General features: G+C 39.1%; 1 protein-coding gene across 1 annotated transcript in view; it reads left to right on the forward strand.

Moving 5' to 3' along the window:
• LOC103603762 (teneurin-1-like) overlaps positions 1 to 11,425 on the forward strand; it is a gene marked incomplete at its 3' end in the record, with an annotated part of 204,865 nt that extends 193,440 nt beyond the window's left edge. Inside the window, exon 4 of the mRNA XM_008588343.1 lies at positions 11,185 to 11,425. Coding sequence (XP_008586565.1) covers positions 11,185 to 11,425 — 241 coding nt within the window. The remainder of the gene's footprint in view (positions 1 to 11,184) is intronic.
• Positions 11,426 to 14,124: the final 2,699 nt, after the last annotated feature.

Here is a 14,124-nt window from a genome sequence, read left to right on the forward strand (position 1 = left end):
CCCCGCGGCGGGAGCGCTGCTGCGCTCCCAGTGCCGCACTCTCCCGAGTGCACCACGGGCTTAGCCCCTAATTCTATTTCTATTCTTTGTAGTGCTATTTGCTGTTTAGGAGTAAACCAAAGTAAAGGCAAACTTGAACCAAACCCAGGCTGTCATCATGCCCATCTATAAACCCAGATTACACTCTGTGGCCTGGTCCGGTACAGACCCCTAGTATTAATACACAGAAAGGAGCTTCCGTGTACTCATTCACTGATTTCAGGCACTACAAGAATTCTCTTTGAGAAACTGCCTCACATTAGCAATGTTTGTTTAATACTCTATCTCTCTCAGCATCTCACCTATCATACATAAAATGTTTCCCCTGAGACCTCTTGAAAAAAGTTATTCAAATGAGCTTAACTATAAATTCAGTTGCTTAAGGTATTTGCTTAAAGGAAACATTTATCAATCACTGCCAATGAAATGGTTTCTTAATTTCTAGGATTCCCATCTATATGTGTTACTGCAGTCTCATATATTCATAGTGTCTTCAACATATGCTCTCATTTTTTTCTTCTATTTATGCCAGCTGATTTTCTTCTCCTTGAGACAAGCAAATTTTTTAGTTTTCCTAATGCACTATACATTGCCTTAAACTCAGTGGGGTGAGGGGGTGTTGTCTCTCTGAATTCATCATTGTTGAGTCCACTCCAACACTGTATTAGTAGAGTCCACTAATTTGCTTATTTTGATGGACATTTCACTTGATCCACTAGCAGACACATCTATATCAATATATCAGTGTATTTCCTAATTGAGCTGCTTTCTCATGACTTCATTAGCCATCTTCCAGTTAATGAAGTCTCAAGTGCAATCTATACGTAGTTTGAGGCTACATGTAAAAAGACATCATTACGAAAGAATTTATCAAATAACTTTTTTGTATTCTAGGTGATGTTCATCCAGAATGTTGCATTTTGTTTGGGGAACCATAAAGACCTAGTTAAATTGGAGGGAGTCCAGGGAGATAAGCAGTAATGTAATTGAGGGAATAAATCAGATTTTGAAGGAAAAATAAAATAAGTTAAATATGCATAGCTAAGCATAAGCAAAGTTTATAAGGTAAGCTGAGTAATAGGTCTTTATATTGGCACCTCTCCAAATCATAGCTGTATTTAACATCTCACTAAAATACCATGTTGAAAAACAAGAAAATGAAAATTTGTAATAATGAGGGAATCCATCAATGAATACGTCAGACAGAAAACTTTTCAGATACAGGCTGTGCTCACACAATACCAAAACAGCTGGTAGGAATATGAAGAATTCAATCAAATAAATTATTTGGCATCCTAAAACACTCTCTCTCGCTATAGTTGCTATAATTTTTTATATAAAATAAAACTTGATTGAATTCAAACTTTAAAATTTTGAATTCACTCAAAAATCAATTAAATTTGCAAACAAACAAAATAATAAACTTGTGTTGAATAAAGTCATTGCTGTGTGGGGGAGATATAAAGGTGATTCAGACCTGTATCCTGATATAAGACAAGTACTTGCATAGCTTGAATGCAAGAGGGGAAGTAAAATATGCTCTGTCTTTCCTACAGAACTATTAATTCCCTGCTCGCACTTCTTAGGAGACTCCCCGAGTAACCCAAAAGATGTCAGGTAGAAAGATTAGTAGTGTTCTACCGGCAGCCATCGAGATCACAATTCTCAATTTTTTTTGGCCCCAACACATTTGAATAGCATGTACATGTATAAAACACTGGTGTGAGAACACTAGGACTTATTTCAATCCCCCCAATTTTCTTTTTTTCTGGGGGATGGGGAGGATAAGCAAACCTTCATCATGCCCATGGTATGCATAGGATCATTTTACAGACATGTGTACATGGAAATCAGCTATTAAAATGGCTTATAAGATCAGGGTTATACCCAATTCCTGTCACTAGCTGTAACCCCACCCCTTTCTCGCCCATCCAGGAAAGCACATCCAGTGCGACTCAGTGAGAGTGGTACTATTAGAGGCATCACCTTGAATCCTCTCTCATTTTTCTTTTTTAAAATAAATCATTTGTGGACTTCAGTCCTCTATTGTGGTAACAGGTGATCACAAAACATTGGTATGTTTTGATCCTGTAGTTGAGCACTGCTCAGCTAAAGCAATGGGCCAAAACATGAGTGAAATCTGAGAATCCTCTGGGTCTTGCAAATTACTGCTATGACAGTGTCATCTCTTCCCATTTTCCCAGATGGGGTCTATGTACATGTTCAGCCCTCAAGTAAAGATGCCAGGACTCCTCACCATCAGTCTACTAGGTGCCACGGGTCCCCTTTGTTCCCAAAGTTGGGCTAAGGGGGAGAAACTACAGGGTACCAGAAACCTTCTCACCTAATAGCCATACAATGATGGTTAGGTGGTGGTATTAGTAATCAGAACTTTATCTTCAGTCTCCACTTGAAAAATTCGGGTGGGGGGTAAAAACTTCCCCGTGCTACCCTACTCCCCCTGCTTTGTTTTTATTCTTTAGAACTTTTGTCCTTTGCTTTTTGTTTTCAGCTACTTTTAATATAGCATGCCCTCATTATTTGACATATGGTAGTTTGAAAAATATTTTTCTTAGAACTTCAGACAGAGTCAATGTTTTATTTGTGCTTCAAACATTCAAAGTTCCATTTTCAAAACTAACATTAGAATGATTTTCATTCACTGCTTTTTGAACAAATATCGGGTAACCATTTGCAACACTGTAATAAAAATGAAGCTCTGAAAATGAAAAATTTGTAAAATTTCAGAATATCTGTTATTAACTAATTTATTAAATGATTCGCTGTCAATTAATTCATAACCCTCCATTACCTACTTGTAAATAAATAATGAATTTGGGATTGAAAATAATTAAAATACCTACATACAACTTTAGTTTGAGTATAAACTGAATATGAAAATTTTAAGGATCATTACTTTTTTATATTTTCTTTTTGATATACTTCACTGGCTAATAATGGAAGCCACAGCATCATTGTCAGCATAAGATAAAACAGGGCAATTATCTACTTCATGTTTCACGGTACACAATAGATAACAGTTTCCTTCAAGACCATAGTGAAAAGGGTTTGGCCAACTGCTAATTTCAATTGTTAATTAATACCATAGATTAATATTTAAATATTGACATTTAAAATTCCAAATTGTACCATAAAGTAAAATTCTTTACCATTCTATTTAGAAAAATGACGATTTTCTAAGGTAACAAATGTATTAACTTCATTTTTCTTTTAATATCGCCATACTACTCTGAAAATATAAACAAAGATATATCCATCCTTTATTTTCACAACCAAGAAAATTAGGTAGTTAAAGGCTTACTTCAATAATTTAAGCAAAATAGCATTTACCACAGCCCTCTCTTTGTTTTCTGGTTGTAAAGTCCTAGGTTGTTTGTCTTAATCTATGTCAGAGCGTTGATTGAGTTAACAAACCAGCTACTTATTGGCAGAAACATTGACTATTATGCCTCAGATTGGCTAATTGCACTATGTAAAGTCAATACAGTGCACAGCACAGTTGGATTCTCCCTATAGCAGAGACAGGGAGGAATGGGTTGCAGGAGCACTGCTTTAAGGGTCTTTGATTCATTGTTATGTTTGTATAACACATTGGAGAAAAGGAAAAGAGACTAAGGAGACCTAGAAAATAGAAAGTTTAGACTTCTTGGAGGTAGACTAGCACATCTTTGAAGATAAACATCAGCTTATGGACAGACACTGAAGTATAAATAGGAGTTTCAGCACAAACATGTCAAAGGATTGTAGGTGCTTCAGTGTTGACCTTTACTTCTAGAGGTTGTAACAAAGATCAACATAACTGACAAAAATTAACAGAGCATACTATCTCACTGGCTGGATTAGTCAGAGGACCATTCAAAGTCCTCAGAGGGATGTACTTTACAATCTCAAAGACAGAACATAGTATTGCAAGGCTGCGGGAACCATGCAGAGTGCAATAATCCAGAACCACATTGAACCCATGTAAACTAGAAAACGTTGTAATTTATTGTTAACCTTCCCCCAGAGTTTCTGACTCTTCTCCTGCAGTCATCTGCCCTGATTGTGAATTCTCCTCTCTTCCTCTCTCCCTCTGCCTCTTTGTGTTGTCGTCTGTGTCTCACTCATACACACGCCCATATATACCCAAATATTTATTAAACATTAGCTATTTAATAGATTTTATCTCTGTTCTCAATCCAGTGGTTTATTTAACTGATGAATCTGCTTTTATTAAAGGCTGTTGGTACATAAATATTAAAGCAGTATTATTTGATAAGCTATACTTGTTTACTCTATTTTCTTCTGAAAACCAATTTTCTTACCTTCTTATCATTTGAGCCTCTAATAATAATTATAAGGTTGAGAACAGAAGTGTCCACAGCCAGAAACACTTAAGACTAATTTGATGATCATTGAGCACTATGAAGTTAATGAATATTAGCTGTAACATGCAAATTTAAAAACTAACTCTTCATAGGTTAGGAAAGCTCCTTGTGACAAGTACTGTAAAGTAGTAATATATGTTTAGAATTAGTAGCAATTGTTAATATAAAAAAAAATAAGCCTCTCCTCTTTCTTTTAAGCCTGTTTCCTTTTATCCCCTCTCCTGCTTAGGAGCAGAGAACAGCTCAAAAAAGCAACTCAAGAAACCAAAAGCTTGTAATTGGCTTTGAGAGACTTGACATAAGTAGTTATGGCAATAACCCTCGGTGCCCTGATGTTCTTTGCACATGTAGATTGCTACAGTCTTTGTAGGCATTAATTACTATTGCCTCATGAGAGTTCAGGAAGGTGGTTAAATACTAATATAGGCTCATAATCCCTTATTCTAAACCTTTGGGGTCCACTTATTTCAAAATTTAGAATTTTTCAGATTTTACAAAGGTAATTCCATGCATATACTGCATATTATGTAATGCCCAGAGTGGGGTGTGGGCCAGCACCCCTTAATTAAATGCATTAATAGTAATACAGCTAAATGTATTAAAACTCATTCAATGAGATAAATAAAGACCATAAATATCCTCATATCACTTCAGGTAAGATTTTGCCACCAAATGAATTAGAAAAAAAAAACTCAATTTTCAGAGTTTTTTTAATTCCAGAGTTGCAGGTAAAGAAATTTGGAGCTACCTTCCCCTTTGTCCAATGGGGTGATGAAACACAGACTAAGGTCAGGAAGTGCAGATATGGTTTCTGACTCTCTGTGGCCTTTTGCTAGAGCTGTAGGAATATATGTGCCCCTTTTTGCAACATACACTGCACAGTAACTTTGGGGAAAATATTTGGGGGTGGATATTGGCATAATATCACTAAAGAAAAGAATGATCAATTTAGTACATGAATCTGAGAAAAACTAGGCATGTGTCTACTTTGGTCATTTTTTTTCAAGAAAAATGATCTATCTGGCTTTACTGCAATACTGACAATATTTATTTTTAACACTTAGAGAAAATTATGTTGCATGTACAGTCAGTTCTGCTACAATGCTTGTTTTCAAAACATTAATTTGTTCCCTTACTATTGGTATGTTTGAGAACAGTTTGAACTGAAGACAAATTTCACGTTTGCATATGCGCCATTCCATCTGTTAAAAGCACTAGATGAAGGCAGAAAACTGCATACAACGGAATGAGCCACATAAGAATACACAAAATGGACCCGTGCATGCACTGGAAATGCCCACCAGCTATCTCAGTTCACCACATGTATTGGGAGCCTGGCCCGTCCACGTTTGGTGTTAGAACATTCTGTCCTAGTTGGATAACCCGCCATCCACCACTTCACAATAACTCACAATTTGCAACCCTTCCGACATCCACTTTCACAAGCAAACTTCAGGACTTTTTAAGGGTAAAGTGTCATATTTGCTATGGCATTTATGTATTTCTTAAACATTAATGTGTGTAAAACTATGCTACCATTCTTAGTAGGTTCATTTTTCTTTTTTCCTTTTTGTCTTTTTTCGTGCCCGGCAACGGATCGCAACCCTCAGTGTCGCGCCTGTACCGGACCGGGACCGGCTACGGGATCGCAACTCTCGGTGTTGCTCCCACACCTCGCTCAACCAGTGAGCGGCCGGTCTGTATGTGGGATCTGAACCCTAGGCGGGAGCGCCACCGCGCTTCCCAAGCGGCGCACTGTAGCAGTGTGCCACCGGGCCGGCCCTAGGTTCATTTTTTTTAAAAAAAGTGTCATCGATGATGTTTTTGACTGTTGTGTCCCTAATCCCATTTTTTCCATAAACCCTTTCCCTTGCTTAGTTTTGCATACTGCTGAGAATTTTAAAAATGCATGCATCACCTTGTAGCAGAATTGACTGTATTTGTTAATGAAATATAAGGGGCAAAACACCCTCATAGACACCCAGATAAGTTTCCATACAGTGTTTCTAAGCTGAGAGATTATAATTTCTGGTGAAAACTTTCTCTAACACATGATCCAAAATAAGATTTATTTGCAAAAAGAGAAAAAAAGAAAAAACTATGCATGACAACTTTCTCCTCCGACTTACCTTTTAGAGACAAGGGCAATGCTGTTTCTGAAGACTTATACTTCTATTAACAGCTCTGCCACACCTAAAATGCCTTAGATCTACAGTTTGGAAGAATTTTTTCCCTGAGAGATTATTTTACCAGGTTATTTTAGGACCTCAAACCTGAAACTGGCTCCTATCCAAGTCCATTATGTGAATTAGACCTTTCCATCTGAAAACTTAATTTACTTTCAGAAAGCTTTATAAGTAGGTCTAGATATCCACATTTGCATAATCACCAGTCCAACTCCTTCCCCTCTCCTTACACCTTTCTTGGGCACAGAAGTGTATAGTTGCCAGATTCATTTGGAAGTGAGTGCATGTGATTCTTAACTCCCTGGAAATGGTGTTCTAGAGCTCCTGACTCTGAACACTAATGTATTTTTCATTATTGTTTAATGTTGAGAAATCCCATTTCATGGAGCCCAAGGATTAAATTACTTCATTTGGGAGGGAACAAGTGCTTTTCCCATATTTTTCCTGAGGTGAGAAAAAGAATAAATCTGAGATCATTTGCATTTCATAAGGTCTTAAGGTCTGGATGTATTCCACTCAGTGCAACAATCCCATATTGTAGAAGTGTTTAAAGACAGTATTAACTAGTATAGAAGCCTCCACATATTTGAAATGTGGAACTATAAATACACAGTAAAATAGATAAAAATTAAAACATGCATATATGTACATATCTCTGTATATATATACATATACACATATATACTCAAAATGACTATGCAAAGCAGTTCTACCTGCAGCAGAAATGTTATAAGAATAACATGATTGCACTTTTCAATGAAGTAAAATTTTTATCATTTTTCATAACAATAAGAGAGTTGCAAGGATTTCAAGGAAATCAAGCAAGCAGTAAATTCCAATGATAGAATGATTTTTTTTTTTCACAACTGTAAAATTTTCTTTTGAACAGCTGTGGTGACAGAAACACCTACTGATTAGGTTAGTAGATGTCACACATGTCATTTGGAGGTGTTCTGAACACAAGACCTAAAATTGATTCCTCTTCTTCTAATTCTGGACTCCCATCCTCTGCTTCCCTTTCCTTCGGTCATTAAGTTCTGTCCCACACACGGCTTTAGACGGCAAATCTGTAGTGTGTCACTGCTGCTCTTTCACATCTTGGAGGGGCATTATTTGAAGCACCTTCTTCAGGATATTTTAAGGGAGAAAGGTGTGATCACTTTCCTCTTCCATCATAAGGGTTACCGTCAACACTCCTCTAGCAAAAGGCAGGTTAACAAAAGAAAAGTGTAACGAATCTATTTAATCAAAGTTTATGTGACTTGGAGCCTTCAGAAAGGAAGATCCAAAGATCCCTGGAAAACTGCCCATTTTATGCTCAGATTGGATGAAGAATGTACAGCCATGTAGAAATGTGATTGGACAAAAGGATATGATTTAATGGTAATAGACTGAGGGGGAAACCCCACAAGGCCTGCCTGTTCAGATTCTTCGTAGCCTCTCTGTATAGCATTCCTTCCTCTAGGGTATGGGGCAGGACCTCTCTGGAACGAGGGTCTTATGACCTAATATCAGACAAGATAGGTCAGAGAATTTCCCTGTGGTCAGCTCCTACACAGAAAGGCAGGGGCAGGTTAGGATGATATTTCTAGGTTTTATGGCTTGCTTTGAGGGAGAGAGATCCTAGTTTCTATGACCTGCCTTGGGGGACAGGAATTCTGACTCATTTCAGGGGAGAAAGAGGAGTGAGAGGCAGGAGGGCAGGAGGTCAGAGAGAACTTGCTTCTGAGGTTGCTTTGGAGGCTTTCCAGTCTCCTTTAGTTCAGCATACTCAGCACGCCACAGTGTTATATTTTGGGGTATCACCTTCTGAGCTCCAAAAGTATCATTGTACTTCCCCATGGTTATTGGAGAGTTTCCACTGAGACATCCAAGGGGGAAACCTACTTCTCTGTGAACAATTGAATAGATATCTAATAGCTACATCAGAATGGGAGCCAACAGGAACACTGGAGGTGGTTCTCTAGGTCCCATGGACCAGTGAAACCCTTTTCGGTCAGTGAGAGCTTTAGCGATCATAGCGGTCATGCTCAGTACCCAGCACCATGCTCAATGCTGTGTGGCATATGAGAGAAGTGGAAGATAACCTTGCTCTTAAAAACATGTAGTCTACAAGGGTACTTCATGAAGTTCCTGGAATAATAGAATTAAAAGATAATACACATCTTTCTATGAACTTTTAGAAGTACCTTCGTACTTTTAGAGATAAGAAAAAACACATAGGACATCAAGGCAATGTTGTAATATTGTAAATTCAGGTGCCAAATTTATGGTAAGAACAGGAAGGGTTAAACTTGGAGAAGAGAGTCATATTTATTTTCCAGAAAAGCAACATGGAAAGAGTACCGGGCTGGGAACCATCAGGCATAAGTAGACAAACTCATACAATTTGAATGACTGAGCAACTCACTTCACTTCTCTGGGCCTTAGGTTTCTCATCAATAAAATGGCAAGTGGAAAAGGCAGCGGGGGAGCTGAACTACATGATCCCTATGGTTCTTTCCAGATTTAATTAAAGTTTTATACTTCTACTACATTCAATAAACAAATAGTCACTGACATACTATGTTAAAGCACATTTTACATGAATTAAACTTGTTAGAAAAAAGGATTACGATCTCCATTTTACAAATGAGAGATTAGAGTATCTAAGTGGCAGAGGCAGAACTTAAACCGAGGTTTGCCATACCTCCAAGTCCTGTACTCTTTCCACACTGCCTTCCTTTCCACATTTAAGGAGTTATGGTCTAGGAGCGAAGCATACATATAAACATAGGTTAAAATCCAGAAAATATGGAAGATTCTGTGTCTCTAAATCTTAAGAAAGAAAAGAGAACTCATATTACAGAGATCTGCAATACAGAGAGTGGAGTATTGGCCAGAGGGCCAGGAGATGTGAGTTCTAGTCTTGGCCATGCCACTAACTTACCAACTGTCCCTGGACAGGTTTTCTCATCTGCAGAATGAGAGGATTTCCATGGTCTTTTGGGTTTCAGCACTCTATGCTTCCTTGAGTCCTAGAATGGAATGCATATTTCTGGTTATGGTTATGAGTATGAGCCCAGAAGTTTAAAAAAATTAATGAGATGTTAAGTACTTGTGATGATTTTTTTAGTGGGTATGGGATTTGAGCTGGGCCTAGTGGGGGTGATTTAGAAAATTCATGAAGCATTTTAGTTTCTTTTAATCATACAAGGAGAGCTGACCGTCTAAATGAATTCTTTATATAAAATGAATGTTCACTACTCCCTTCCGTGGCTATCTTTTATACAATTCAGATTTTCATATAACAAGTTTATTGAAAGGGAGAGTCACATGTACTAGAAAATACAGCCAAGAATTTGCTGTGCTCTTGGGACAGTAATAGTGTTTTTAAATATGAAAAACATGACAGTCTTTAAAATTCAAGTTTGAGGTGGAAGGATTGAAAGAAGTGATTTTTTTCTGTGATCAGCCACTGCAAAGTGGGCCGCAGCACAAACCAGCTGAGCCCTTTGCTAGGCATCGAAAGCCTCTGGCATTTTTCTGCTTTTCAACTCTCAGTCATTTGGGAGGTGGGACAAAGCCATGCTGTCTACAAAGTTTATCCAGAACGTGCTGGTGTTACAAGAAATCACTTGACATCTATTATGTTTCTCCTATGGAAGCGAGGTGGCTATCAGCTACACTAGCGATTTCTTTTCAAAAGGGTTTAATTGGGGTATTTCTCATGGGCCAAATTCTAACTCACTCTCTTTATGTGTGCCTGCCAGGAAAACAGTGGAAAAATACCAAACAATAGCAACAACAGAAGTCTGAGGACCGCTGTCCTAGGCTGCCCCCTCTGCAAACAAGCAGAAAAAAACAGTTTCCCTGCTGCCTAAGCTGCTGCTAACATGGCAGAGCTCCTAGAAAGGTGTGGCTAGGGGGGAAGGGGTGCAGACTGCTTTGCCTGGCAATGGAAATATGTATAGCAACCTGAACAAACTCCTTTTTGCCTACCTTCTACAAGTAGCATTATGAGTTGGGGGGCTGGCAAAGAGATAGGTTCACACAGTTGAGTTACACACATGTGAGCTGTTTTTCTAAAGTGGATCTGCTCCTGTGTAGGCAGACTAAGCATCCTTTCCTGAGGTAAGCCAGAATGTGGCCTTATATTTTTATTTGAAGTGCTGAATGCTTTTCCTTACAACAAATTTGTGCCTTTCACTGGTATTTTCTGAAGTGAGATTTTTGCTACTGATGGAAATGAGCTCACTTCTGTTCTGTAACTTAGTGTCTTGTTGATGATTTATTTGTTCAGTAGCAGAAACTATGACAAATTGTGTGAGGTGGCCTCATTTACTTGTTAGCTGCTACAGCCCTGAAGAATTTACATGTAAATGCGACTGTGAATGTTTTACATTTCATAAGCATGCTGCACGTGCTTTTGTAAGTTAAGTGACATTTTTTGCAGGTAGACTGAACTTAAAACTGTCCCCCCATCCACAGGTTATATTATCTGAAATCCTGAAAAGCTTGTCATGCTGTGTTTTCCTGACTGCCAAGTGGGAGAGTAAGTCTCTATTTTGTTTTTCTCCTCTCCTCTTTAGATGTGCAGAGCAGCCCACACAACCAGTTCACCTTCAGACCCCTCCCGCCACCACCACCGCCTCCGCATGCCTGCACCTGTGCCAGGAAGCCACCCCCTGCAGCGGATTCTCTTCAGAGGAGATCAATGACTACCCGCAGCCAGCCCAGCCCAGCTGCTCCAGCTCCCCCGACCAGTACACAGGATTCAGTTCATCTGCATAACAGCTGGGTTTTGAATAGCAATATACCATTGGAGACCAGGTACTTGAGCTGTTATTGATCCTACTAAACTTAAGGATTGGCAGAAGATGATTTCATGGATTGCAGAAACTCATTTCACCATACCCATCTGCAGAGACACACAAATGCACACAAAGATACACATCCAGATGCATGGGCAAAGGGGCAGATCCCTCCACAGCACAGATGGGCACACAGGCACACCCACGGACCCAGACCAAAACAGGTGCACGGGAAAAGATAAACCGCAGAGGCATAAATGCCCCACTGTCAGACACCCAAAAAACATGAAACGAAGCAATTAGATAAGCTGTCACTGCAGCCTCAAAGTGAAAGGCAATTGTCCCTTGCTTTAAGAGACTGCGATATTATAGGAAAATCCAAACACAATTGGAGGAACAGTGATCGTTTCCATTTTATTTATTATAGAATTCTTTGAAAAAGTAAGTTGCCTTCAAACATTTTTTACAAAGATTTGCTTTATAAAGTGGAAGTATATGTGTAACTTTAGAAACTACATTCTGCCTTTAGAATGAAACTTGGCCTTTTGAGCAAAAAAGTTTGCCTTTTTTTCTGTGACTTCACGTATTTAGGCTTTTGGACTCACTCCTCAGATTTTGTCATGTGATTAAAGTTCTACCCCTCTGCAGTTCTAGGTCCCTTGATCGTGATAGACTTTAGCACTAGATATGATTAACTCAGAAATTATTCATCATTTCTAGTCACTCTTTCTTAAATAAAACATTGCAACTTTCTATTAACATAGAAAAACATGAACTAATAAAATATAGCATTCTGTTATTTTACATTCAATGACTTCCCTTTGTCTTCTGTATGCCTTATTTAGATCTACCACCAGACCTTTTTCTAAAGACATTTGTATGTAAAGAATGGGCATATACACAACTTGATAAACAATGTCTGGTATCAACTTCTACCCTGATATTTGGGAATCAGAATAGAAAGGGAAGGGCCAGCCCGGTGGCGCACTGCTAAAGTGCACTGCTTGGGAGCGCGGCGGTGCTCCCGCCGAGGGTTCGGATCCCACATACAGACCGGTTCCCGCTCACTGGCTGAGCGAGGTGCGGGCGCAGCACCGAGGGTTGCAATCCCGTAGCCGGTCCTGGTCCGGTACGGGCGCAACACTGAGGGCTGCGATCCAGTGCCGGACACGCAAAAAGACAAAAAGGAAAAAAAAAAAAAAAAAGAATAGAAAGGGAAGGGCCAGCCCGGTGGCGCCCTGCTAAAGTGCCCTGCTTGGGAGCGCGGCGGTGCTCCCGCCGAGGGTTCGGATCCCACATACAGACCGGTTCCCGCTCACTGGCTGAGCGAGGTGCGGGCGCAGCACCGAGGGTTGCAATCCCGTAGCCGGTCCTGGTCCGGTACGGGCGCAACACTGAGGGTTGCGATCCATTGCCGGACACGAAAAAAGACAAAAAGGAAAAAAAAAAAAAAAAGAATAGAAAGGGAAGGACTAATAAACACATTGTAAGACTAGTTATTTTTTTCCTTAGCAGCATATTAAATTAAATGCCAGCCATGGCATTGGAGAATATGTCACCACCAACAAACCCAAAGTGCTATGGCCCAAGTCCAGGAAGGTCTGTATCATCTGTCACTTACCAGATTAAATAGTTTCATAAACTGCTATTTCTGCTATCCCCCAAAAGAAAATATAGCAATCAACACCTATGGTGAAGATAACACAATTAGAACTGCACTAGCGACAAAGGATGTGTATCTTTTTTTTTTAATTGAAGTGGGAAAGGCAAGTAAAGTAAGAACTGCAGAGAACAGTGTATACCTTCTTCAAGGAGTTTTCAAACAGTGGTGATTTCCTCATTCTTCTTTTAATTCGTTTTCAGGGCTTAGTGATAGAGAGCTGAGGAAACAGCAGGGCAATATGGTTAACTAGCAATTCTGACAAGCAAACACACTCCTTTCCTCCAAGAAGCCAAATAACAGGAAATCTGGAAGGAGGGTGGGGAATGGGCTCAGGCAAATGGAGAGAGAAAACTATTCTTATTTGAAATGTACATCTAGGCATGTTTGTACAAACTGCACCCACGGACCTTCTGTATCTATGCAAGGAATGTATTAATTGGTCTCAGTTTCATAAAACGCAGTGAAGAACATAAGTTTTTGTGTAAGAGTGAACAGAGTACCTTTTTAGTACATTTGAAAATATATTCAGCATTACAAAGATAAATTATAAAAAAAAAAAAACACTAGAAACCCAATCAGCCTTATCACTAGAATTTTCCAAATATATCCTTTAAAATATTCATTTCACATGTAGTCAATAAAAGGTAACTGTGGGTGCCCAGGGACTTATGCATAAGCTATGTAACAGAACTGCTCTGTGCCTCAGCCGCCTCTTCTGTAAAAATGAATATAAAAATACCTGCCTCTCAGGTTGTTAGGAAGGCCAAGCTAGAGTAGTAGAAAGTGCCTCATACACTGTAAAGCACTGTACAACCAAAGGTCATATTACTATCCCTACTAAGTGGTCACTGCCTCTGCTTAAATACTGCAAAATAAGGAATTGACTCATTCCTAAGGTATTCCATTCCATCTCAAACAAATACAGGAATGTTCTTTTTGAACCAAAATCTACCACTTCTTAACTCTGCCCTTTTTTACCAGATCTAATTATAGGGTCCCACATAATAAATAAAATCCCTCTCACACCTGACAGCCCTCCATTGTTCCCGATTTTT

Source organism: Galeopterus variegatus, unplaced genomic scaffold (assembly GCF_000696425.1).
Source record: "Galeopterus variegatus unplaced genomic scaffold, G_variegatus-3.0.2 Scaffold124, whole genome shotgun sequence".
NCBI lineage: Eukaryota > Metazoa > Chordata > Mammalia > Dermoptera > Cynocephalidae > Galeopterus > Galeopterus variegatus.